General features: G+C 45.3%; 1 protein-coding gene across 1 annotated transcript; it reads right to left on the minus strand.

Annotated features, from left to right (window-relative positions):
- Positions 1-4,346: 4,346 nt before the first annotated feature.
- On the minus strand, positions 4,347-26,504 carry LOC124018638 (beta-1,3-N-acetylglucosaminyltransferase manic fringe-like). Its single transcript, XM_046333977.1, has 8 exons — positions 26,206-26,504; positions 15,573-15,618; positions 15,283-15,385; positions 13,675-13,828; positions 8,289-8,374; positions 7,131-7,296; positions 6,721-6,806; positions 4,347-5,574 (listed from the first exon to the last, which is right to left on the minus strand). Exons 1-8 carry the CDS (start codon positions 26,407-26,409, stop codon positions 5,523-5,525), a joined length of 897 nt encoding a protein of 298 aa, XP_046189933.1. The 5' UTR covers positions 26,410-26,504; the 3' UTR covers positions 4,347-5,522.
- Between the last annotated feature and the right edge of the window lie 1,052 nt (positions 26,505-27,556).

The raw sequence follows: 27,556 nt of genomic DNA on the forward strand, positions 1-27,556 counted from the left end.
TGGATTTTGGCGGGAACTAGAACACGCTGTCGTACACGTCGATCCAGAGCATCCCAAACATGCTGAATGGGTGACATGTCTGGTGACTATGCAGGCAATGGAAGAAATGGGACATTTTCAGCTTCTAGGAATTGTGTACAGATCCTTGTGACATGGGGCCGTGCGTTATCATGCTGAAACATGAGGTGATGGTGGCAGATGAATGGCACAACAATGTATCTTTGTGCATTCAAATTGCCATCAATAAAATGCAATTGTGTTAGCTGTCCGTAGCTTATCCCTGCCCATACCATAACCCTACCGCCACCATGGGGCTCTCTGTTCACAACATTGACATCAGAAAACCACTTACCCACAATACACGCTTTCTGCCATCTGCCTGGTACAGTTGAAACCAGGATTCATCCATGAAGAGCACACTTCTCCAGTGTGCCAGTGGCCATTGAAGGTGAGCATTTGTTCATTGAAGTCGGTTACGATGCTGAACTGCAGTCAGGTCAAGACCCTGGTGAGGATGACGAGCATACGGATGAGCGTCCCTGAGACGGTTTCTGACCGTTTGTGCAGAAATTCTTCGGTTTTGTGCAAACCCACAGTTTGATCAGCTGTCTGGGTGGCTGGTCTCAGACGACCCCGCTGGTGAAGAAGCCGGATGTGGAGGTCCTGGGCTGGCGAGGTTACATGAAATGAAAGTACTGATGAAAGTACTGCCTAATGAAAGTACTGATGAAAGTACTGCCTAATGAAAGTACTGATGAAAGTACTGCCTAATGAAAGTACTGATGAAAGTACTGCCTAATGAAAGTACTGATGAAAGTACTGCCTAATGAAAGTACTGATGAAAGTACTGCCTAATGAAAGTACTGATGAAAGTACTGCCAAATGAAAGTACTGATGAAAGTACTGCCTAATGAAAGTACTGATGAAAGTACTGCCTAATGAAAGTACTGATGAAAGTACTGCCAAATTCTCTAAAACGATTTTGGAGGCGGCTTATTGTAAATAAAAAATAAACATATAATTATCTGGCAACAGCTCTGGTGGACATTCCTGCAGTCAGCATGCCAATTACACGCTCCCTCAACTTGAGACATCTATGGTATTGTGTTGTGTAACAAAACCACACATTTTAAAGTGGCCTTTTATTGTCCTCAGCACAAGGTGCACCCGTGTAATGATCATGCTGTTGAATCAGCTTCTTGATATGCCACATCTGTCAGGTGGATGGATTATCTGGGAAAATGCTCACAAACAGGGATATAAACAAAAGTGTGCAAAAAATGTCCCATTCTGTCTTGTTACCCATTCTGTCTTGTTCCCCATTCTGTCTTGTTCCCCATTCTGTCTTGTTTGCCATTCTGTCTTGTTCCCCATTCTGTCTTGTTCCCCATTCTGTCTTGTTTGCCATTCTGTCTTGTTCCCATCTGTCTTGTTCGACATTCTGTCTTGTTCCCCATTCTGTCTTGTTGTTCTGTCTTGTTCCCCATTCTGTCTTGTTCCCATTTGTCTTGTTCCCCATTCTGTCTTGTTCGCCTTTGTCTTGTTCCCCATTCTGTCTTGTTCCCCATTCTGTCTTGTTTGCCATTCTGTCTTGTTCGTTCTGTCTTGTTCATTCTGTCTGAATTCTGTCTTGTTCCCATTTCTGTCTTGTTCCCCATTCTGTCTTGTTCGCCATTCTGTCTTGTTCCCCATTCTGTCTTGTTCGCCATTCTGTCTTGTTCCCCATTCTGTCTTGTTTGCCATTCTGTCTTGTTTGCCATTCTGTCTTGTTCCCCATTCTGTCTTGTTCCCCATTCTGTCTTGTTTGCCATTCTGTCTTGTTCCCCATTCTGTCTTGTTTCCCATTCTGTCTTGTTTGCCATTCTGTCTTGTTTGCCATTCTGTCTTGTTCCCCATTCTGTCTTGTTTGCCATTCTGTCTTGTTCCCCATTCTGTCTTGTTTGCCATTCTGTCTTGTTCCCCATTCTGTCTTGTTTGCCATTCTGTCTTGTTCCCCATTCTGTCTTGTTCCCCATTCTGTCTTGTTCCCCATTCTGTCTTGTTTGCCATTCTGTCTTGTTTGCCATTCTGTCTTGTTCCCCATTCTGTCTTGTTCCCCATTCTGTCTTGTTTGCCATTCTGTCTTGTTCCCCATTCTGTTTTGTTTGCCATTCTGTCTTGTTCCCCATTCTGTCTTGTTCCCCATTCTGTCTTGTTTGCCATTCTGTCTTGTCCCCCATTCTGTCTTGTTCCCCATTCTGTCTTGTTCCCCATTCTGTCTTGTTCCCCATTCTGTCTTGTTTGCCATTCTGTCTTGTTCCCCATTCTGTTTTGTTCCCCATTCTGTCTTGTTCCCCATTCTGTTTTGTTCCCCATTCTGTCTTGTTCCCCATTCTTCTTTAAACAACAGTTTAGGCTTGGAATTGTTGGTTAGTTAGGGTCAGTGGATACACAAATACTAAGAGATGAGAATATCTTTGTTCAGTCGTTCTCTCCAGACACACTCCGCTCAGCCGGGGGATGTAGAAAGGTCTAGAGAGGTCTCAAATGGAACATTGGCATTCGTTGAGACCCAGGGCAACTCTATTCTCTCCCTGACAACCTTTCAGAATCCTGTATAGCGGTTTTATGAGACAGAAGATGAAACTGCAGCGCTGAGAGCAACACAAACACAACAGTGAATGCTGCACTCCAACTATCACAGCCTGGGTCCTTTTTATCCCTACAGTGGGCCAATCGCTGCCTTTTATAGAGTACCAGTACAGACCTTTTATAGTATCTCTGTGCATCACACACACACGCTTGGTTCAGTTCCTAACATTTCACACTGTGGTCATTTAGCAGACGCTCTCATTCAGAGTTACTTACAGTAGTGAGTGAATACATTTTCCTCCTGGTCCCCCGTGGGAATCAAACCCACAACCCTGGCGTTGCAAGCACCCTGCTCTACTAACTGAGCTACACGGGACTGTCATGATGTCACGCCACCTCTGAGACCAGGGAGGATATGAGTCATACTGTGGAGAGTAAGTCCCTTCTCCTTGGTGAAACACACACAGAGGAACAGAGAGATACACATATTAACACACACACACAGAAACAGAGAGATACACATATTAACACACACACACACACAGAAACAGAGAGATACACATATTAACACACACACACAGAGAAACAGAGAGATACACACACAGAGATACACACACACAGAGAGATACACATATTAACACACACACACAGAAACAGAGAGATACACATATTAACACACACACACACAGAAACAGAGCGATACTCATATTAACACACACACACAGAGAAACAGAGAGATACACATATTAACACACACACACACAGATAAACAGAGAGATACACACACACAGAGAGATACACACACAGAGATACATACACACAAACACACACACACAGTGTGTGGCCTTGAGGTGACGGTTGAGTACACCCCTCACTGTTTCTGTGTATACCTCAGGGAGAACATGGGGGAAGAGTGGTGTCCATGCACCACTGGAGATAGACACACAGAGAGTACACACACTGAGAACACACACAGACTGTCAATCACAATCCCCAATCTTATTTAACCCTTCACCGATTCCCTGTATCCCTCTCAGTCCTCTGAGAGTTCTGAACCGCTACGACCCAGCGAATCACGCCTGTCATCTGTAGCTCAGATCTACTCACTCTCCTTCATATGACACACACACACACACACACACACACACACACACACACACACACACACACACACACACACACACACACACACACACACACACACACACACACACACACACACACACACACACACACACACGCACACACACGCACACACACACACACACCTGGCCTAAATCATTGCTCATAGCCTCACTGAATCTGAAGTGGTTGTGGTGTGTGCCGTCTGCTATGGCAGACTTACCATTAGGCAGAAGAGGGAATTGCCTGAGGCCTCACATTGTCCAGGGGCCTCATGAGCTGGGCTTCATTTAACAAAAGAATACTAGTAATATATAGATTTTAATATAATTTCTCCGCTTAAGCCCCCCCCCACACTCCGTTTGACACACTCTCCTTGTCTCACACACACACACACACACACACACACACACACACACACACACACACACACACACACACACACACACACACACACACACACACACACACACACACACACACACACACACACACACACACACACACCTCTCCTTCAAGGCTGTATAAACCATGTTGATTCTTTCAAGCTTTGCAGAAACCAGGAACTATGTACAGACAGCCCAGACTGGGACGTGAATACACTTTTAAAGTTTCACAAGGTGTTCAAATGAAATAAAAACACGCCTTTCCAACAATTTCAAAACAGTTTTCATAACAGAACAGATTCAAAAACGGCAGATATTTTACAGCAGTGAGTCTCACCAGAGGTCATCCATCATAGGAAGTTTTACAAATCTATTAAAAAAACTATATTCAAAATGATTTTGGTCTCTGTTCAACAAATATACACACCTGCAAATAAATGATGCAAGTGCAGTCTTGGTAAGGACTCTGGAGGGCTCCTAGTCTTGTTAAGGGCTCTGGAGGGCTCCTAGTCTTGTTAAGGGCTCTGGAGGGCTCCTAGTCTTGGTAAGGGCTCTGGAGGGCTCCTAGTCTTGTTAAGGGCTCTGGAGGGCTCCTAGTCTTGTTAAGGGCTCTGGAGGGCTCCTAGTCTTGGTAAGGGCTCTGGAGGGCTCCTAGTCTTGTTAAGGGCTCTGGAGGGCTCCTAGTCTTGGTAAGGGCTCTGGAGGGCTCCTAGTCTTGTTAAGGGCTCTGGAGGGCTCCTAGTCTTGGTAAGGGATCTGGAGGGCTCCTAGTCTTGTTAAGGGCTCTGGAGGGCTCCTAGTCTTGGTAAGGGCTCTGGAGGGCTCCTAGTCTTGGTAAGGGCTCTGGAGGGCTCCTAGTCTTGGTAAGGGCTCTGGAGGGCTCCTAGTCTTGGTAAGGGCTCTGGAGGGCTCCTAGTCTTGGTAAGGGCTCTGGAGGGCTCCTAGTCTTGGTAAGGGCTCTGGAGGGCTCCTAGTCTTGGTAAGGGCTCTGGAGGGCTCCTAGTCTTGGTAAGGGATCTGGAGGGCTCCTAGTCTTGGTAAGGGATCTGGAGGGCTCCTAGTCTTGGTAAGGGATCTGGAGGGCTCCTAGAACTCCTAGAATAAGTCGATAGGCTACAGGAAGTGCAAGCTGCATTCTGCACCAGACTAGTGCTTGTCGTCCCTGTTATTTCCATGTAAAACCAGGGCTGTGTCCCAATTATCTCTCCTTGCTCCCAAAGTTTGTACACTGATTTCAAAGTTAATGACCGGGGTAAGACGCAAGGGTGAAACTCCCACTAGCCCACACCTCGACCAAGCCATCACTTTTAGATTTGTTGGAAGTAGTAAACGACACTTCAGGAGAAAAGAGAGATTATTGAGACACACCCAGAGAATCCAGGAAGTGCTGACACCATTTGGGAAAGTCTCAGGAGGCACAGGTGCTGCTGGGAGTTGGACTCTTCAAGGGCACCAGCTGGTCAGTGGATAGAGTAGACAGTGGACCGTCTTAAACCTGTAAAGAATGACAGAACATTCAATATGACGAAATATATCATTATTAAACGTACAGAAATACAGTGAATGAACATTGAATTGACAAGTGAGATGATTGTTCTTTTTACAGCATCTGTAAAGGACACATGCATATACATGACAAGCCTTACCAGGACCCTGGACAGCGTCTACCCCCGAACCATGAGGCTGCTAAACCAGACTGGCTATCCAGACTACCTGCATTGACCCTTTTTTAAACTAACTCACTCGCACTGAATCTACACACACACACTCACACATACCGTATATACACACACATACCATATATACACACACACTACATATGCCCACACACACATTACATGCACACTGATGCCACACACACACACATACTTACACTGACACACACACACACACACCGTATATACACACACACACACACATACTTACACTGACACACCAACACACACACACACACGTTCACACTCACCACATAAACTGCTGCCACTGCCTATTGTCTATCCTGTTGCCTAGTAACTTTACCCCTACCTATATGTACAGCACATAGCTACCACAACAATGTCTCTGTTCTATTATAAATGTTGGGACATGTTGAATCCCAGCAGGCAGAGAAGAAGGATCTCCCCCTCTAGAGTCTGGTGTCGTGTTGCAGGATACCGGTAACTTTACCAAACGTTTTCCAGAATCCCGGTTGTAAAACGACAGGAATCAGGAGGGAAGAAGCAAGGAATTCCGTAATCCAGCAACCAGGATTTGTGGAAAGGGATTTCAGGGAACGTTACTGGCATATTGCAACCCTGGCGTGGTTTCTGTCAAGGTTTCTTATCCTGGTGACAGGTTGGTACTGACCTGGAGGGATCATCCTCCTTGGAGAAGGTTTCTTATCCTGGGGACAGAGTGGTACTGACCTGGAGGGATCATCCTCCTTGGAGAAGGTTTCTTATCCTGGGGACAGAGTGGTACTGACCTGGAGGGATCATCCTCCTTGGAGAAGGTTTCTTATCCTGGGGACAGAGTGGTACTGACCTGGAGGGATCATCCTCCTTGGAGAAGGTTTCTTATCCTGGGGACAGAGTGGTACTGACCTGGAGGGATCATCCTCCTTGGAGAAGGTTTCTTATCCTGGGGACAGAGTGGTACTGACCTGGAGGGATCATCCTCCTTGGAGAAGAGTCTATTCAGCTCCACACTGTTCATCTTGTTTTCAAACAGCCCATAACTAAGAGTCACCTAGAGAACACACACCATACAACTTAGAGGAGAGAAAACACATTACCTGAGGCAGAAATGATTTGTGTGAGTGTGTGTATGTGTGCGTTTGTACATCCATGGGTGTGTGTGTATCTAACCTGTAGAGGCATATGGCTAGGTGTGTGTGTGTGTGTGTGTGTGTGTGTGTGTGTGTGTGTGTGTGTGTGTGTGTGTGTGTGTGTGTGTGTGTGTGTGTGTGTGTGTGTGTGTGTGTGTGTGTGTGTGTGTGTGTGTGTGTGTGTGTGTGTGTGTGTGTGTGTGTGTGTGTGTGTGTGTGTGTGTGTGTGTGTGTGCGTGCCTGACCTGTAGAGGTATATTGCTGGGCGTCAGCAGTAGCAGGTTCTCCAGGTGAGAGTGGAACATTGAACTGTGGACCATGGATATCCCCAGTCTTCTCTCTACGATGAAGCCTACTGTACAGTCATCTGGCAGACGGATCACTGCTGACGTCTGCTCAAACCTGGGACCACTAGACACACAGGTAGACACACAGGTAGACACACAGGTAGACACACAGGTAGACACACAGGTATACACACAGGTAGACACACAGGTAGACACACAGGTAGACACAGAGGTAGACACACAGGTAGACACACAGGTAGACACACACAGAGTCAGATATAGATACACCCACATTGACTCAAACCCAGACCGGTCACTGTCACACATACAGTCACATAAAAAGACAAGCATATACACAGACTGTATGTCCAATGACCCAACACACACTGTCACATAAAGACAAGCATATACACAGACTGTATGTCCAATGACCCAACACACACTGTCACATAAAGACAAGCATATACACAGACTGTATGTCCAATGACCCAACACACACTGTCACATAAAGACAAGCATATACACAGACTGTATGTCCAATGACCCAACACACACTGTCACATAAAGACAAGCATAAAGACTGTATGTCCAATGACCCAACACACACTGTCACATAAAGACAAGCATATACACAGACTGTATGTCCAATGACCCAACACACACTGTCACATAAAGACAAGCATATACACAGACTGTATGTCCAATGACCCAACACACACTGTCACATAAAGACAAGCATATACACAGACTGTATGTCCAATGACCCAACACACACTGTCACATAAAGACAAGCATATACACAGACTGTCCATGTCCAATGACCCAACAGACTGTAGTCCACATACACACTGTCACATAAAGACAATATACACAGTATGTCCAATGACCCAAACACACATGTTCTTCAAGATGAAGAACACACAGTCACATACATTCACATATATAATGTACTCTCTGACTCTCCATCTTTCACAAAGATAAACCCCTACAAACATACCTGTTCTCATGGACTAGAGTTCCCTCTTGACCCAAACACACATGTTCTCATGGACTAGAGTTCCCTCTTGACCCAAACACACACACACATACACAGACACACACACACACACTCCTCACCTAGCCCATGGAGCCATCTTCTCAGCTAGTCTGCGACTCAGACAGAAGCCTGCTCCTCCCGTGGCAAACCAGAACTGCACTTCATTCTAGAAAGAAGAATACACACAGTCAATCACCAAGCAGAACGGCACCTCTTTCTAGAAACACACACAGTCAATCACCAAGCAGAACGGCACCTCTTTCTAGAAACACACACAGTCAATCACCAAGCAGAACGGCACCTCTTTCTAGAAACACACACAGTCAATCACCAAGCAGAACGGCACCTCTCTCTAGAAGAACACGCAGTCAATCACCAAGCAGAACGGCACCTCTTTCTAGAAGAACACGCAGTCAATCACCAAGCAGAACGGCACCTCTCTCTAGAAGAACACGCAGTCAATCACCAAGCAGAACGGCACCTCTCTCTAGAAGAACACACAGTCAATCACCAAGCAGAACGGCACCTCTCTCTAGAAGAACACGCAGTCAATCACCAAGCAGAACGGCACCTCTCTCTAGAAGAACACGCAGTCAATCACCAAGCAGAACGGCACCTCTCTCTAGAAGAACACACAGTCAATCACCAAGCAGAACGGCACCTCTCTCTAGAAGAACACACAGTCAATCACCAAGCAGAACGGCACCTCTCTCTAGAAGAACACACAGTCAATCACCAAGCAGAACGGCACCTCTCTCTAGAAACACACACAGTCAATCACCAAGCAGAACGGCACCTCTCTCTAGAAGAACACACAGTCAATCACCAAGCAGAACGGCACCTCTCTTTGGAACAGTTAGCTTCAACACAAGACATGAACAGAGCCCAGACTTCCACCTTCCAGACAGAATGAACCATGTAAAGATTGATGTGCTAGAACAGGTGGAGGAAACTCCCTCCATCCACAACGATGATACAACTCTCTCTGTGTCCTCAGTTTCCCTCAAACTCAGCTTATTCTGTGATGTACTTACAACGAGAGACTTTCTCAGTTCTCTCTAGAAGAACACGCAGTCAATCACCAAGCAGAACGGCTCTCTGACTCACTTTGCTATGAGTCTGGCATACGCTACTTTTACGCATTTATAGAAGTACTGACATATTTTGTGTGCTATTTACCTTGTACGTGATTAGCAAGGAGATCGTGTATGTTTATATTTGTGTAGCATTTGTCAAACGGACAATATATCTGTTATTTGTCTGGTATTTGTCATGAAAATCAGATGGGTGGAGTTGTTGTGTATCTCATCGATGAGGCTGTAGTGGAGCAGGTTGAGTAGTGGAGCAGGTTGAGTAGTGGAGCAGGTTGAGTAGTGGAGCAGGTTAGTAGTGGAGCAGGTTGAGTAGTGGAGCAGGTTGAGTAGTGGAGCAGGTTGAGTAGTGGAGCAGGTTGAGTAGTGGAGCAGGTTGAGTAGTGGAGCAGGTTGAGTAGTGGAGCAGGTTGAGAGATTCAAGTTTCTTGGTGTCCACATCACCAACAAACTAACATGGTCCAAGCACACCAGAAGAGGGCATGACATCACCTATTCCCCCTCAGGAGACTGAAAACATTTGGCAGATCCTCAAAAGGTTCTACAGCTGCACCATCGAGAGCAGCCTGGCTGGTTGCATCACTGCCTGGTACGGCAACTGCTCAATCTCTGAGCAGTTGCCGTACGACCCAGTACATCACCGGGGCCAAGCTTCCTGCCACCCAAAAATTGTCAAAGACTCCAGACACCCTAGTCATAGACTGTTCTCTCTGCTACCACACGTTAAGCAATACCGGAGCGCCAAGTCTAGATCCAAGAGGCTTCTAAACAGCTTCTACCCCCAAGCCACAAGACACCTGAACATCTAATCAAATGGCTACCGGACTATTTACACCCCCCCCCCCTCTTTTACCCTGCTGCTACTCTCTGTTTATTATCTATGCATAGCCACTTTAATAACTCTACCTACATGTGCATATTACCTCAATTACCTCGACTAACCGGTGCCCCCGCACATTGACCCTATTTTAATGCTGCTCTAATTATTTGCTACATTTCTCTCTTTCATGAACAGAGCCCAGACTTCCAGACAGAATTTTTGTAGGTGTTTTTCTTAAAACTGAATTTTTGGTTAAGGGCTTGTAAGTAAGCATTTCACTGTACGGTTGTAAGGTTGTACCTGTTGTATTCAGCATTTCACTGTACGGTTGTAAGGTTGTACCTGTTGTATTCAGCATTTCACTGTAAGGTTGTAAGGTTGTACCTGTTGTATTCAGCATTTCACTGTACGGTTGTAAGGTTGTACCTGTTGTATTCAGCATTTCACTGTAAGGTTGTAAGGTTGTACCTGTTGTATTCAGCATTTCACTGTAAGGTTGTAAGGTTGTACCTGTTGTATTCAGCATTTCACTGTACGGTTGTAAGGTTGTACCTGTTGTATTCAGCATTTCACTGTAAGGTTGTAAGGTTGTACCTGTTGTATTCAGCATTTCACTGTAAGGTTGTAAGGTTGTACCTGTTGTATTCAGCATTTCACTGTAAGGTTGTAAGGTTGTACCTGTTGTATTCAGCATTTCACTGTACGGTTGTAAGGTTGTACCTGTTGTATTCAGCATTTCACTGTAAGTGTCATGTTTTGTCATTAATTATCATGTCTTGTCCCTGTGCTTCCCCTTCTATTCGTTTCCCTCTGCTGGTCTTATTAGGTTCTTTCCCTCTTTCTATCCCTCTCTCTCCTCCTCCCTCTCTCACTCTCTCGCTCTCTCTTCTCTCTATCGTTCCGTTCCTGCTCCCAGCTGTTCCTATTCCCCTAATCAATCATTTAGTCTTCCCACGCCTGTTCCCGATCCTTTTCCCTGATTAGAGTCCCTATTTCTCTCCTTGTTTTCCGTACCTGCCCTGTCGGATCCTTGTCTATATTCACCGTGCTGTGTCTATGTTTTGCCCTGTTGTATGTTTCCCTCAGATGCTGCGTGGTGAGCAGGTGTCTGAGTCTGCTAGGTTCAAGTGCCTTCCCGAGGCAACCTGCAGTTCTTGATCAAGTCTCCAGTCTGTTCTCGTCTTTACGAGTAGTATTATGCCTTTTGTTTTGTTAAGTATCTTACTGGATTAAAAACTCTGTTTTCGCCAAGTCGCTTTTGGGTCCTCATTCACCTGCATAACAGTAAGGTTGTAAGGTTGTACCTGTTGTATTCAGCATTTCACTGTACGGTTGTAAGGTTGTACCTGTTGTATTCAGCATTTCACTTTACGGTTGTAAGGTTGTACCTGTTGTATTCAGCATTTCGGTTGCCGTGACAGCAGTGTAAATCACAACAGGTATGTGTATCATCTTTCTCCCAAGGTCCTCTCCTCCTTCCTCTCTGGAGTCCCCCTCTCCTCCTTCCTCTCTGGTTGTCCCCCTGTCCTCCTTCCTCTCTGTAGTCCCCCTCTCCTCCTTGTACCTCTCTGTAGTCCCCATTTCCTGTCCTCTGTGGTTGTCCCCCTTGTCCTTCCTCTCTGGAGTCCCCCTTCCTCCTTCCTCTCTGGAGTCCCCCTCTCCTCCTTCCTCTCTGGAGTCCCCCTCTCCTCCTTCCTCTCTGAGTCCCCCTCTCCTCCCTCCCCCTTCCTCCTCCTGGGAGTCCCCCTCTCCTCCTTCCTCTCTGGAGTCCCCCTCTCCTCCTTCCTCTCTGGAGTCCCCCTCTCCTCCTTCCTCTCCCCCTGAGTCCCCCTCTCCTCCTTCCTCTCTGGAGTCCCCCTCTCCTCCTTCCTCTCTGGAGTCCCCCTCTCCTCCTTCCTCTCTGAGTCCCCCTCTCCTCCTTCCTCTCTGAGTCCCCCTCCTCCTTCCTCCCCCCTCCTCCTCCTCTCTGGAGTCCCCCTCTCCTCCTTCCTCTCTGGAGTCCCCCTCTCCTCCTTCCTCTCTGGAGTCCCCCTCTCCTCCTTCCTCTCTGGAGTCCCCCTCTCCTCCCCTCCTCTCTGGAGTCCCCTCTCCTTCCTCCCCCCTCCTCCTCTGGAGTCCCCCTCTCCTCCTTCCTCTCTGGAGTCCCCCTCTCCTCCTTCCTCTCTGGAGTCCCCCTCTCCTCCTTCCTCTCTGGAGTCCCCCTCTCCTCCTTCCTCTCTGGAGTCCCCCTCTCCTCCTTCCTCTCTGGAGTCCCCCTCCTCCTCTCTGGAGTCCCCCTCTCCCCTCCTCTCATCCTCATCTTCTCTGACCTTGTGTTCCCTTTCTCTAGGGAGTGTGAGGCCTGTCCTACTGTCAATGCTAAATCTACTCTCTAACCAGGGAGGAGGAGGAGGAGGAGAGAGAGAGAGAGGGGGAGAGAGGGAGAGAGAGAGAGAGAGAGAGAGAGAGAGAGAGAGAGAGAGAGAGAGAGAGAGAGAGAGAGAGAGAGAGAGAGAGAGAGAGAGAGAGAGAGAGAGAGAGAGAGAGAGAGAGAGAGAGAGAGAGAGAGAGAGAGAGACACTCTCAGGAACCAAGATACACTTGGGCTCAATACAGTCATTCATTCTACTGTAAATGAGACACACACTTACTCACACACACACACATACAAGACACACGTTTATCTAGTGTGAGCATGTCTGTTTCTAAACCAATCGAATCGACCGATCCTGCTGGTTGACAGCCTATCCCCTGGGGTGTCTTTGACACGTCCACTTGATGACATGGTTCTTAGATCAATAACCAATAACATGCCAATCACCAATCAACCCTCTGGTTATAAAAACACTCCAGAGTGACTAAAACCCCATGAATGGATGGATCTACAATCATCCCTTCGTCCTTCCATCCCTCCATTCCTGATGAGAAGTGAATTGAAAGAGGAGAGATGTGGAATGACTTGAATAATTTATAGTGCTTGGCCAACTCTGTTTGAGGTTGAGAATTCCCATGGCAACCATCTTGGCATCAAACGGTCAAATATATCAGTGACCCCCTCAGGAAGGGAGACATAAAGACATATTCCAATGGCCACAGTAACATACTACTTAAAGAGATTCTCTGGTACTTTTCAGCCAGTAGTTCTGAAAGTAGTGTCCATAAGCCAAAAGGGGTCCCCTGAAAATGTGCAAAACTACGGCTCATATGTGCAGATATGGTCTCTCTCTTCGCTCTGCTGGGTGTGCATCTTGCTAGCTGCCACTCAAATGGCGAGGGGCTGAAGCTCATTGGCTGGAACAGGAAATACTAGAGGGCTGGCCCACGTGGGTTATGTTTAGTGAAATGTTTAAAACTAGGGGATTTCGTGACTAATTGACGTAAGACAGTCATTTTGGTCATACATTGTCCATGTATGAACTACACATTGACACATCCAGCCCAAAGTGGGAGGTTTAGAGACTACTTAGTAGGCCCCAAAGTTCTCAAACGTATCTTTAACATACCACGAGAACAAAGCATTGTATTGTTCATTGGAATATAGCTTTCGGCTCTATGCAGTGCATGGTGGGAGCGTACCGTCTTGTTGCCCTCCAGTAGTTCATGGGCCTTGATGGGGTGGTCGAGGCTGGGCTTGCCCACGTAGACATCACTGTCTTGGGGGAAGGCTGAGAGCAGGGAGAGAAGAGCTCCAGGATTCACGTAGTTATCATCGTCAACATGACACAGCCACCTGGAAGGAGAGGGGACAACACAGGAATCGGTTCCAAACTGAAGTGAACAGTTGATCCCTTTCCTCTGTTCTAATTACAACCAAGGCTTGATTCCAAACTAAACAATGGGACCTTGTCTCTGCCCTCTCTTCTATCAGGCTTGAAGTCAAACCCTATAGTTTTGTACAAAATGTTAATTAAAATGTCTGGGACTTTACAACTTCTACTTTTTAACGCGATCTCTGTGTCCTGTAAAGTGATAGTCGCTCTATGTCCTGTAAAGTGATAGTCTATCTATGCCCTGTAAAGTGATAGTCTCTCTATGTCCTGTAAAGTGATAGTCTATCTATGTCCTGTAAAGTGATAGTCTATCTATGTCCTGTAAAGTGATAGTCTATCTATGCCCTGTAAAGTGATAGTCTATCTATGTCCTGTAAAGTGATAGTCTCTCTATGTCCTGTAAAGTGATAGTCTATCTATGTCCTGTAAAGTGATAGTCTATCTGTGCCCTGTAAAGTGATAGTCTATCTATGCCCTGTAAAGTGATAGTCTATCTATGTCCTGTAAAGTGATAGTCTCTCTATGTCCTGTAAAGTGATAGTCTATCTATGTCCTGTAAAGTGATAGTCTATCTATGTCCTGTAAAGTGATAGTCTATCTGTGTCCTGTAAAGTGATAGTCTATCTGTGCCCTGTAAAGTGATAGTCTATCTATGTCCTGTAAAGTGATAGTTTCTCTATGTCCTGTAAAGTGATAGTCTATCTGTGCCCTGTAAAGTGATAGTCTATCTATGTCCTGTAAAGTGATAGTCTATCTGTGCCCTGTAAAGTGATAGTCTATCTATGTCCTGTAAAGTGATAGTCTCTCTATGTCCTGTAAAGTGATAGTCTATCTGTGCCCTGTAAAGTGATAGTCTATCTATGTCCTGTAAAGTGATAGTCTATCTGTGCCCTGTAAAGTGATAGTCTATCTATGTCCTGTAAAGTGATAGTCTCTCTGTGTCCTGTAAAGTGATAGTCTATCTGTGCCCTGTAAAGTGATAGTCTATCTGTGCCCTGTAAAGTGATAGTCTCTCTATGTCCTTTAAAGTGATAGTCTATCTGTGCCCTGTAAAGTGATAGTCTCTCTATGTCCTGTAAAGTGATAGTCTCTCTATGTCCTGTAAAGTGATAGTCTATCTATGTCCTGTAAAGTGATAGTCTCTCTATGTCCTGTAAAGTGATAGTCTCTCTATGTCCTGTAAAGTGATAGTCTCTCTATGTCCTGTAAAGTGATAGTCTCTCTATGTCCTGTAAAGTGATAGTCTCTCTATGTCCTGTAAAGTGATAGTCTATCTGTGCCCTGTAAAGTGATAGTCTATCTATGTCCTGTAAAGTGATAGTCTCTCTGTGTCCTGTAAAGTGATAGTCTATCTGTGCCCTGTAAAGTGATAGTCTATGTGTTCCTCTCTGTCTAGGTTGGGCTGGTCACTCACTTCTTATCGGAGGCCATGAAGTGGTCATATTCAGCAGACATCTTACAGGACAGAGCCTGGTGACTGTGGTCCGACGGACAATCTGTCACAATCACATTGTAACCTGTATGGAAAAAATCATTTCAGTCAGAGCACCTATCAATGTGTTCATTTTACAACACTCTGACATGAGACTTAAATGAGATTAAAACTGGAACTGTTGTCTAATAAACAACTATCACTATTAATCATTACAACTGTTAATACAACAAGTCTCTCCTTGCTTGTGATTGGTGGAGCTGAAGACCTACCTCTGGAGTTGATATCTTCATCCTCCGTGTCTGTAAAGATGAACGTCTAGAGAAGGAGGAGAGAGAGAGATATAACACACACACACACCCCACACACACACATACACACACAGACACCCCCTCACACAGACAGCCCCCCCCCATACGGACACACACGTAGCGAAATAATGGAGGACAGATTACTACTGACAGAAACCGGCTGCACCATTAGCTAGAGGGAAGACATGCACACAGTCACAGACCCACTTGACCCTTTGACCCTCGCTGTCATTACATTGAAGACAGTGTGACACAGCAACACTACCCTCCCATTGGGAGATGACAAAGCCTTGACTTCTGCTCCAAACACTTCCTCTGTAGATTCAGAAAGCTAGTTCTCTCTCTCTCTCTCTTCTCTCTCTCTCTCTCTCTCTCTCTCTCTCTCTCTCTCTCTCTCTCTCTCTCTCTCTCTCTCTCTCTCTCTCTCTCTCTCTCTCTCTCACCAACAGACTCAGTGATCTAAACGGTATGCTATCTATTTCCATTTCCCTACAGTAGTACAGCACTTTGTAGCTGGTCCACCACTGACCTCTGTTGGTCACAACTAGCAACAACAGCAACCACTGAAAATACAGATAGGCTATATATAGAAAAGTATGTGGACACCCCTTCAAATTTGTGGATTCGGCTATTTCAGCCACATCCGTTGCTGACTGGCCTGCACAGAGCCCTGACCTCAACCCCATCGAACACCTTTGGAATGAATTGGAACGCCGACTGGGAGCCAGGCCTCATCGCTCAACATCAGTGCCCAACCTCACTAATGTTCTTGTGGCTGAAAGCCTTCCCAGAAGAGTGGAGGCTGTTATGACAGCAAAGGGGAGACTAACTCCATATTAATGCCCATGATTTTGTAATAAGATGTTCAATGAGCAGGTGTCCACATACTTTTTGTCAGGTAGTGTAGAAGAGCCCTATCAGTGGGCTCCCACTCTAATATCGTGGAGTACAGGGAGTGAAAGGGGGACCGAGGGAAGATAGGAGAGGGAGAGGGTGGAGATGGGTGAGAGGGGGACCGAGGGAAGATAGGAGAGGGAGAGGGTGGAGATGGGTGAGAGGGGGACCGAGGGAAGATAGGAGAGGGAGAGGGTGGAGATGGGTGAGAGGGGGACCGAGGGAAGATAGGAGAGAGAGAGGGTGGAGATGGGTGAGAGGGGGACCGAGGGAAGATAGGAGAGGGAGAGGGTGGAGATGGGTGAGAGGGGGACCGAGGGAAGATAGGAGAGGGAGAGGGTGGAGATGGGTGAGAGGGGGACCGAGGGAAGATAGGAGAGAGAGAGGGTGGAGATGGGTGAGAGGGGGACCGAGGGAAGATAGGAGAGAGAGAGGGTGGAGATGGGTGAGAGGGGGACCGAGGGAAGATAGGAGAGGGAGAGGGTGGAGATGGGTGAGAGGGGGACCGAGTGAAGATAGGAGAGGGAGAGGGTGGAGATGGCTGAGAGGGGGACCGAGGGAAGATAGGAGAGGGAGAGGGTGGAGATGGGTGAGAGGGGGACCGAGGGAAGATAGGAGAGGGAGAGGGTGGAGATGGGTGAGAGGGGGACTGAGGGAAGATAGGAGAGGGAGAAGATGGGTGAGAGGGGGACCGAGGGAAGATAGGAGAGAGAGAGGGTGGAGATGGGTGAGAGGGGGACCGAGGGAAGATAGGAGAGGGAGAAGATGGGTGAGAGGGAAAAAGTGTTGTTCCCTCAGTGTCTGGTACTCTTTCATCTGAGAGAGAAGAGATAGCAAGACGAGGATGTGTGTCTGTTTCAACTCTCTCCTAAACATTTTCAAACCATTACAGTAAAGCTATAAAACGCCCCTGGGGTGACAGGACCGTCCCAAATGGCACCCTATTCTGAATATAGTGCACTGTCTAGGGAATAGGATGGCATTTGGGATGTAGCCTAGAGCAGCCTCTGGGGGGGTAAAACAGTGTTTTACGGGGTGTAATATAATAGAGCAGCCTCTGGAGGGATAAAACAGTGTTTTACGGGGTGTAATTCACCACGGTGTGTAATATAATAGAGCAGCCTCTGGGTGGATAAAACAGTGTTTTACGGGGTGTAATATAATAGAGCAGCCTCTGGAGGGATAAAACAGTGTTTTACGGGGTGTAATATAATAGAGCAGCCTCTGGGTGGATAAAACAGTGTTTTACGGGGTGTAATATAATAGAGCAGCCTCTGGAGGGATAAAACAGTGTTTTACGGGGTGTAATATAATAGAGCAGCCTCTGGGTGGATAAAACAGTGTTTTACGGGGTGTAATTCACCACGGTGTGTAATATAATAGAGCAGCCTCTGGGTGGATAAAACAGTGTTTTACGGGTGTAATTCACCACGGTGTGTAATATAATAGAGCAGCCTCTGGGTGGATAAAACAGTGTTTTACGGGGTGTAATTCACCACGGTGTGTAATATAATAGAGCAGCCTCTGGGTGGATAAAACAGTGTTTTACGGGTGTAATTCACCACGGTGTGTAATATAATAGAGCAGCCTCTGGGGGGATAAAACAGTGTTTTACGGGTGTAATTCACCACGGGTGTAATATAATAGAGCAGCCTCTGGGTGGATAAAACAGTGTTTTACAGGGTGTAATTCACCACGGTGTGTAATATAATAGAGCAGCATGTTCTGGGTATCATGATGTTCTTCTCCTTCCATGTTTCCCTCTGTGGTTTTAGGTTCTTTCCCACTTTCTATCCATGTTACCACTGTGAACCTCCCATCAGGTTACTCTCTGTCGTTCCTACCTGCTCCCAGCTGTTCCTATCACTGTAATCAATCATTTAGTCTTCCACACCTGTTCCCGATCCTTTTCCCTGATATAATAGAGCAGCCTCTGGGTTGATAAAACAGTGTTTTACAGGGTGTTTTCACCTGCAGGGGGATAAAACAGTGTTTTACAGGGTGTAATATAATAGAGCAGCCTCTGGGTGGATAAAACAGTGTTTTACAGGGTGTAATTCACCACGGGGTGTAATTCACCACGGGTGTAATATAATAGAGCAGCTCCTCTCCTCCTGTCTATATCTCTCTCTCCTTCTCTCTTCTGTGTGTGTGTGTGTGTGTGTGTGTGTGTGTGTGTGTGTGTGTGTGTGTGTGTGTGTGTGTGTGTGTGTGTGTGTGTGTGTGTGTGTGTGTGTGTGTGTGTGTGTGTGTGTGTGTGTGTGTGTGTGTGTGTGTGTGTGTGTGTGTGTGTGTGTGTGTGTGTGTGTGTGTGTGTGTGTGCGCCTGCCCACGGCTTTACATTAACCTAAGTGATCGCCTTAATAGCTTTAGTGCACTAGATGAACTGCATGTATCTATCATATAGCCCTGTCTTCCCACTACAACACACACACACACCCATGTGATCTGCACTCCATCTATCTCCATTGAAACAACAGTACAGCCTCCCTCTACCTCTCATATCGAGTATAGCTAACTCTAAATCTTCCCTTCAGCCATTTTACAGCCCTCCTCTTCCTCTCCTCCCCCAGCCCCCTGTGGGTATTTTTCTTTCTTCTCCTCCGCATCCCTCCATCCCATCACTCGTTCAAAGGAGGAGTAATTCACAGATCCATTCCCTGGTGATGAAACCAAAAGAGGCGCTGCTTGACTCAGGACCCAGAGGCCCCGTGTCATTAGTTTCCTCCCTGACAGTCATATTTCAGGCAACTGCACCAGCACCACGTCTCCATAATGTCCGCAAGGCCCCTATCATTCTGCCTGGGCTAAAGAGCCAAGATGGCTGGCAGTGGCTCTTAAACTACATTTACATTACAAACTAGACAGTGGGAGTTGACTGCGGGAGGGAGGGAGGGAGGGAGGAGAGGGAGAGAGAGAGAGAGAGAGAGAGAGAGAGAGAGAGAGAGAGAGAGAGAGAGAGAGAGAGAGAGAGAGAGAGAGAGAGAGAGAGAGAGAGAGAGAGAGAGAGAGATAAATCTGTCTCTTTTACTCATGCTGTAAAACATAGCTGGATAGATTTCTCTCCTATAGAGTGTAATGCAGCTGGGTCCTGTATCAGTGTACTACTGTGACTTTAAATCATCTGTCTCTTCTAATGGAGTATGGACAGGAGTACATGGATGATCTTTTGTGCTGTGTTGTTTTGACACACACACACACACACACACACACAAAAACACTACTACAGGATGCTGTGTGTGTCTGTGTGTCTGCTGTCTGTGCCAGGGTGACGCCACAGCCGCACGGCAACAAGGCTGAAACGGAAACTGATCTGAGAACAGGAAGTCTATGAAGAGAACATAGAACTGTGTGTGTGTGCGTGCGTGCGTGCGTGTGTGTGTGTGTTAGGGTCGAGAAAAACAAATAGCCAGAATCTTTGCGTTAAAGTTCCACTTGTAAGAAACGAAAATAAGCAACATTAGACTATATACACATCATCTGTAGATAGTAGCCATGACAACACTGTTGGAGGGAAAACATTTCCTCTGATGTTCAACAGAGCTTCCGTTCTGACTCTCAGCTGAATAGAGAGACGGGAGAGAGAGAGAGAGAGAGAGAGAGAGAGAGAGAGAGAGAGAGAGAGAGAGAGAGAGAGACGGGTGAAAGGGAGAGAGCTGATGATTTCACTTCTCTAAAACTAAGACTAAAGTTAATATCTGCTGAGGACCAAACCACGAGTCACCCTGTCTGTCCATCTGAATCACTAGCTGATGAGAAAGTCTAGAGATGTTTTTATGACCTGAAGAAATCGCTGACATTTGCCTACACTATCACTGTCTATGAGAACCAAACATGGAATGGGAACACTATCACTGTCTATGAGAACCAAACATGGAATGGGAACACTATCACTGTCTATGAGAACCAAACATGGAATGGGAACACTATCACTGTCTATGAGAACCAAACATGGAATGGGAACACTATCACTGTCTATGAGAACCAGACATGGAATGGGAACACTATCACTGTCTATGAGAACCAAACATGGAATGGGAACACTATCACTGTCTATGAGAACCAAACATGGAATGGGAACACTATCACTGTCTATGAGAACCAAACATGGAATGGGAACACTATCACTGTCTATGAGAACCAAACATGGAATGGGAACACTATCACTGTCTATGAGAACCAAACATGGAATGGGAACACTATCACTGTCTATGAGAACCAAACATGGAATGGGAACACTATCACTGTCTATGAGAACCAAACATGGAATGGGAACACTATCACTGTCTATGAGAACCAAACATGGAATGGGAACACTATCACTGTCTATGAGAACCAAACATGGAATGGGAACACTATCACTGTCTATGAGAACCAAACATGGAATGGGAACACTATCACTGTCTATGAGAACCAAACATGGAATGGGAACACTATCACTGTCTATGAGAACCAAACATGGAATGGGAACACTATCACTGTCTATGAGAACCAAACATGGAATGGGAACACTATCACTGTCTATGAGAACCAAACATGGAATGGGAACACTATCACTGTCTGTCTAGAGAACCAAACATGGAATGGGAACACTATCACTGTCTAGAGAACACCAAACATGGAATGGGAACACTATCACTGTCTATGAGAACCAAACATGGAATGGGAACACTATCACTGTCTATGGAATGGAGAACCAAACATGGAATGGGAACACTATCACTGTCTATGAGAACCAAACATGGAATGGGAACACTATCACTGTCTATGAGAACCAAACATGGAATGGGAACACTATCACTGTCTATGAGAACCAAACATGGAATGGGAACACTATCACTGTCTATGAGAACCAAACATGGAATGGGAACACTATCACTGTCTATGAGAACCAAACATGGAATGGGAACACTATCACTGTCTATGAGAACCAGAACATGGAATGGGAACACTATCACTGTCTATGAGAACCAGACATGGAATGGGAACACTATCACTGTCTATGAGAACCAAACATGGAATGGGAACACTATCACTGTCTATGAGAACCAAACATGGAATGGGAACACTATCACTGTCTATGAGAACCAAACATGGAATGGGAACACTATCACTGTCTATGAGAACCAGACATGGAATGGGAACACTATCACTGTCTATGAGAACCAAACATGGAATGGGAACACTATCACTGTCTATGAGAACCAAACATGGAATGGGAACACTATCACTGTCTATGAGAACCAAACATGGAATGGGAACACTATCACTGTCTATGAGAACCAAACATGGAATGGGAACACTATCACTGTCTATGAGAACCAAACATGGAATGGGAACACTATCACTGTCTATGAGAACCAAACATGGAATGGGAACACTATCACTGTCTATGAGAACCAAACATGGAATGGGAACACTATCACTGTCTATGAGAACCAAACATGGAATGGGAACACTATCACTGTCTATGAGAACCAAACATGGAATGGGAACACTATCACTGTCTATGAGAACCAAACATGGAATGGGAACACTATCACTGTCTATGAGAACCAAACATGGAATGGGAACACTATCACTGTCTATGAGAACCAGACATGGAATGGGAACACTATCACTGTCTATGAGAACCAAACATGGAATGGGAACACTATCACTGTCTATGAGAACCAAACATGGAATGGGAACACTATCACTGTCTATGAGAACCAAACATGGAATGGGAACACTATCACTGTCTATGAGAACCAAACATGGAATGGGAACACTATCACTGTCTATGAGAACCAAACATGGAATGGGAACACTATCACTGTCTATGAGAACCAAACATGGAATGGGAACACTATCACTGTCTATGAGAACCAAACATGGAATGGGAACACTATCACTGTCTATGAGAACCAGACATGGAATGGGAACACTATCACTGTCTATGAGAACCAAACATGGAATGGGAACACTATCACTGTCTATGAGAACCAAACATGGAATGGGAACACTATCACTGTCTATGAGAACCAAACATGGAATGGGAACACTATCACTGTCTATGAGAACCAAACATGGAATGGGAACACTATCACTGTCTAACAAACATGGAATGGGAACACTATCACTGTCTATGAGAACCAAACATGGAATGGGAACACTATCACTGTCTATGAGAACCAAACATGGAATGGGAACACTATCACTGTCTATGAGAACCAAACATGGAATGGGAACACTATCACTGTCTATGAGAACCAAACATGGAATGGGAACACTATCACTGTCTAGAGAACCAAACATGGAATGGGAACACTATCACTGTCTATGAGAACCAAACATGGAATGGGAACACTATCACTGTCTATGAGAACCAAACATGGAATGGGAACACTATCACTGTCTATGAGAACCAAACATGGAATGGGAACACTATCACTGTCTATGAGAACCAAACATGGAATGGGAACACTATCACTGTCTATGAGAACCAAACATGGAATGGGAACACTATCACTGTCTATGAGAACCAAACATGGAATGGGAACACTATCACTGTCTATGAGAACCAAACATGGAATGGGAACACTATCACTGTCTATGAGAACCAAACATGGAATGGGAACACTATCACTGTCTATGAGAACCAAACATGGAATGGGAACACTATCACTGTCTATGAGAACCAAACATGGAATGGGAACACTATCACTGTCTATGAGAACCAAACATGGAATGGGAACACTATCACTGTCTATGAGAACCAAACATGGAATGGGAACACTATCACTGTCTATGAGAACCAAACATGGAATGGGAACACTATCACTGTCTATGAGAACCAGACATGGAATGGGAACACTATCACTGTCTATGAGAACCAGACATGGAATGGGAACACTATCACTGTCTATGAGAACCAAACATGGAATGGGAACACTATCACTGTCTATGAGAACCAAACATGGAATGGGAACACTATCACTGTCTATGAGAACCAAACATGGAATGGGAACACTATCACTGTCTATGAGAACCAAACATGGAATGGGAACACTATCACTGTCTATGAGAACCAGACATGGAATGGGAACACTATCACTGTCTATGAGAACCAAACATGGAATGATAAGTGCCAACTGCCAATGAAGTATGTGTTTGACAACTTTTACAATAAAAAGTACCCCATGTATATCTGTGCGTGCGTGGTTGCGTGGTTGCGTGTGTGTGTGCGTGCGTGTGGGTAATTTGCTACCCTTACTATACAGCCAAACCTAACACAACATCAATGGGACTACTAGACTACTCCTCACATATGCTTCACTATAACTCTGATACACAGTCTGATAGTGAAAAGCGCCAGTCATGTTGACTCAGTGTAGAAAGTAGTGAAGTAGGAAGTGCTGCTTTGTTCTGTAAAGAACATGACTGTTCAAAACAGGAAGAGGACCAGCTGAGTTGGGCCATAGTGACTAAATTAGGTGTTTCTCAATCAACAGGCCCTCTGGCCCTAAGAACTGAACAATAACTGTTAGGTTCCCTACCATGTAATAACTGTAGACCTCTTCCCATGTTACCACTGTGCACCTACCATGTTACCACTGCACACCTACCATGTTACCACTGTACACCTACCATGTAATAACTGTAGACCTCTTCCCATGTTACCACTGTACACCTACCATGTAATAACTGTAGACCTCTTCCCAGGTTACCACTGTACACCTACCATGTAATAACTGTAGACCTCTTCCCATGTTACCACTGTGCACCTACCATGTAATAACTGCAGAACTCTTCCCATGTTACCACTGTGCACCTACCATGTAATAACTGTAGACCTCTTCCCATGTTACCACTGTGCACCTACCATGTAATAACTGTAGAGCTATTCTCATGTTTCCACTGTACACCTACCATGTAATAACTGCAGAACTCTTCCCATGTTACCACTGCACACCTACCATGTTACCACTGTACACCTACCATGTAATAACTGCAGACCTACCATGTTACCACTGTACATGTAATAACTGTAATGTTACCACTGTACACCTACCATGTAATAACTGTAGACCTCTTCCCATGTTACCACTGTACACCTACCATGTAATAACTGTAGACCTCTTCCCATGTTACCACTGTGCACCTACCATGTAATAACTGTAGAGCTATTTTCATGTTACCACTGTACACCTACCATGTTACCACTGTGCACCTACCTACACCTACCATGTTACCACTGTACACTACCATGTTACCACTGTACCTACCATGTTACCACTGTACACCTACCATGTTACCACTGTACACCTACCATGTTACCACTGTAGATCTATTTCCATGTTACCACTGTAGAGCTATTCCCATGTTACCACTGTACACCTACCATGTAATAACTGTGGAGCTATTCTCATGTTACCACTGTACACCTACCATGTTACCACTGTACACCTACCATGTAATAACTGTAGACCTTTTCCCATGTTACCACTGTACACCTACCATGTAATAACTGTAGACCTCTTCCCATGTTACCACTGTGCACCCACCATGTAATAACTGTAGACCTCTTCCCATGTTACCACTGTGCACCTACCATGTAATAACTGTAGAGCTATTCTCATGTTTCCACTGTACACCTACCATGTAATAACTGCAGAACTCTTCCCATGTTACCACTGCACACCTACCATGTTACCACTGTACACCTACCATGTAATAACTGCAGACCTACCATGTAATAACTGTAGACCTCTTCCCATGTTACCACTGTACACCTACCATGTAATAACTGTAGACCTCTTCCCATGTTACCACTGTACACCTACCATGTAATAACTGTAGACATGTTACCACTGTAACTGTAGACTACCATGTTACCACTGTGCACCTACCATGTAATAACTGTAGAGCTATTCTCATGTTACCACTGTACACCTACCATGTTACCACTGTGCACCTATGTTACCACTGTACACCTACCATGTTACCACTGTTACCATGTTACCACTGTACACCTACCATGTTACCACTGTAGATCTATTTCCATGTTACCACTGTACACCTACCATGTTACCACTGTAGATCATTTCCATGTTACCACTGTAGAGCTATTCCACTGTTACCATGTTACCACTGTACACCTACCATGTAATAACTGTGGAGCTATTCTCATGTTACCACTGTACACCTACCATGTTACCACTGTGAACCTACCATGTTACCACTGTCGAGCTATTCTCATGTTACCACTGTACACCTACCATGTTACCACTGTACACCTACCATGTTACCACTGTACAGCTATTATCATGTTACCACTGTACACCTACCAAATAATAACTGTAGACCTATTCTCATGTTACCACTGTACACCTACCATGTTACCACTGTACACCTACCATGTTACCACTGTGCACCTACCATGTGATAACTGTGCATATGGGACTGTTGAGGCTATTGGTTATCCAATGTCACTAATCAGTGATATCTGGGTTACTGCAATAAAATGACTCTAAACTAGGCCTACAGTAAAGCAAAAAGACAGTGATATGAGTATGTTTTACATTTGTAGGCTACTTTATCCCAAAAAAGTTCAATGTTACTTGATAATTGAATGGTCCCCCGTCAAAGTACCCTATAACATTAGGTAAAATTTAAAAAACGTTGATGAATACGTGCTGGACCAATCAATCACACTCACATGCTCCTTGGTCTTGGAGATCCACGTCTCGAGGAGGAGAGAGAGGCGCGTGCCATGGAACCTCCCGGTGCTCTTCACCGCGAGGAAGATGTCCGTTAACCTCAGCAGGGATGGAGTGATGACAACCCTTCTCTGTTCCAAAGCCCTCAACTTGTCTCTCCTTCTCTGTATCTCCGCTTGTAAGCCACCAACAGTCTGGTTCATAGTAGAGACAGCGGCGGGTTGTCGAGGAAACTTGGCCGGCTTTGGTGGCTCCTTTGCCGCGGAGAGAGGCGTCTCTTGAATCGAGCGCAGTAAGTCTCCCCGAACGGATTGTGAATAGAATTGAGTTTGTGGAGATTCCGCGTCCTTAGTTGAAAGTCCACTATTAAAACGACGAAGAACATTAATATAAAAACAGGAGTGCCCGAAGCATCCTCCTTCTATGCATGATGAACTGAGATTGTAGGCTATTTCATTTGAAGAGGGATAGAAAGTGTATGTGATCAAGGGAGTATTATGTCTCGACCCGTTGAACACATCCACAACTTCCTTCTGTCATGTATTCTGGTCTAATTTAGTGATCATCCTCCAATGACATGCGCCTTCCGTTGACAAATCATTCTGACACTGCCCCACGCGTATTTTATATGGGCTATAAATTCATTTTTGTTATGACAATTTTAAGTTTCAAGTTTGCCGTCCACTCATTGTGACCTTAAATATGAAATTATCCACATCGAAGTTGTAAAGTTTATTCTCAAACTAATATGCATTTCTCATGGCAACTTCCCATCAAACCTTTTATAAACGGTCTCTCTCACCAACTGTCGACTTTTCTATGAACCATTTTCTTTCATGAGTTTGACATTGTCTTATGTGAGTCTGTCTGGTCTCGTAGCTACACAACGGTCTTCCTACCTGTCACTTCTCTCTCGAGTTTCAGCGCCAGCGGAAGGGAGGAGATATGTGTCGTTCGTTCACTCACCACTGCAATCACTCCGCCTCTTCCCTTCGGTAAAGCGTCATTTGAATGGCAAATGAACATTAGTTACGACACAATAAATCCCGTTGGGATTTCGTAAAGTTTTTATTGTTTTAATCCACATACCAATTTTAACATTGTATTTGTAACAGAAAGTAACATAACCTTTGATGAATAATAACGTTTTAGTGACACTTCCACTAGTCAGTGCACATCTGCCAGAGCCTCCATCCATAGGCTATGACTCACCATTTTAAAGAACCCCCCACAAAAACTACATTGTAAAATAGAAAAGACAATTCCTGACAGCTTTCGAAACTGATGAGACACTACCGGTCAGACAAGCAATAGGGTGGGCTATTTTCTGAATGAGAACATTCATTGTAA

The sequence above is a fragment of the Oncorhynchus gorbuscha genome, unplaced genomic scaffold, assembly GCF_021184085.1.
Source record: "Oncorhynchus gorbuscha isolate QuinsamMale2020 ecotype Even-year unplaced genomic scaffold, OgorEven_v1.0 Un_scaffold_552, whole genome shotgun sequence".
Lineage (NCBI taxonomy): Eukaryota > Metazoa > Chordata > Actinopteri > Salmoniformes > Salmonidae > Oncorhynchus > Oncorhynchus gorbuscha.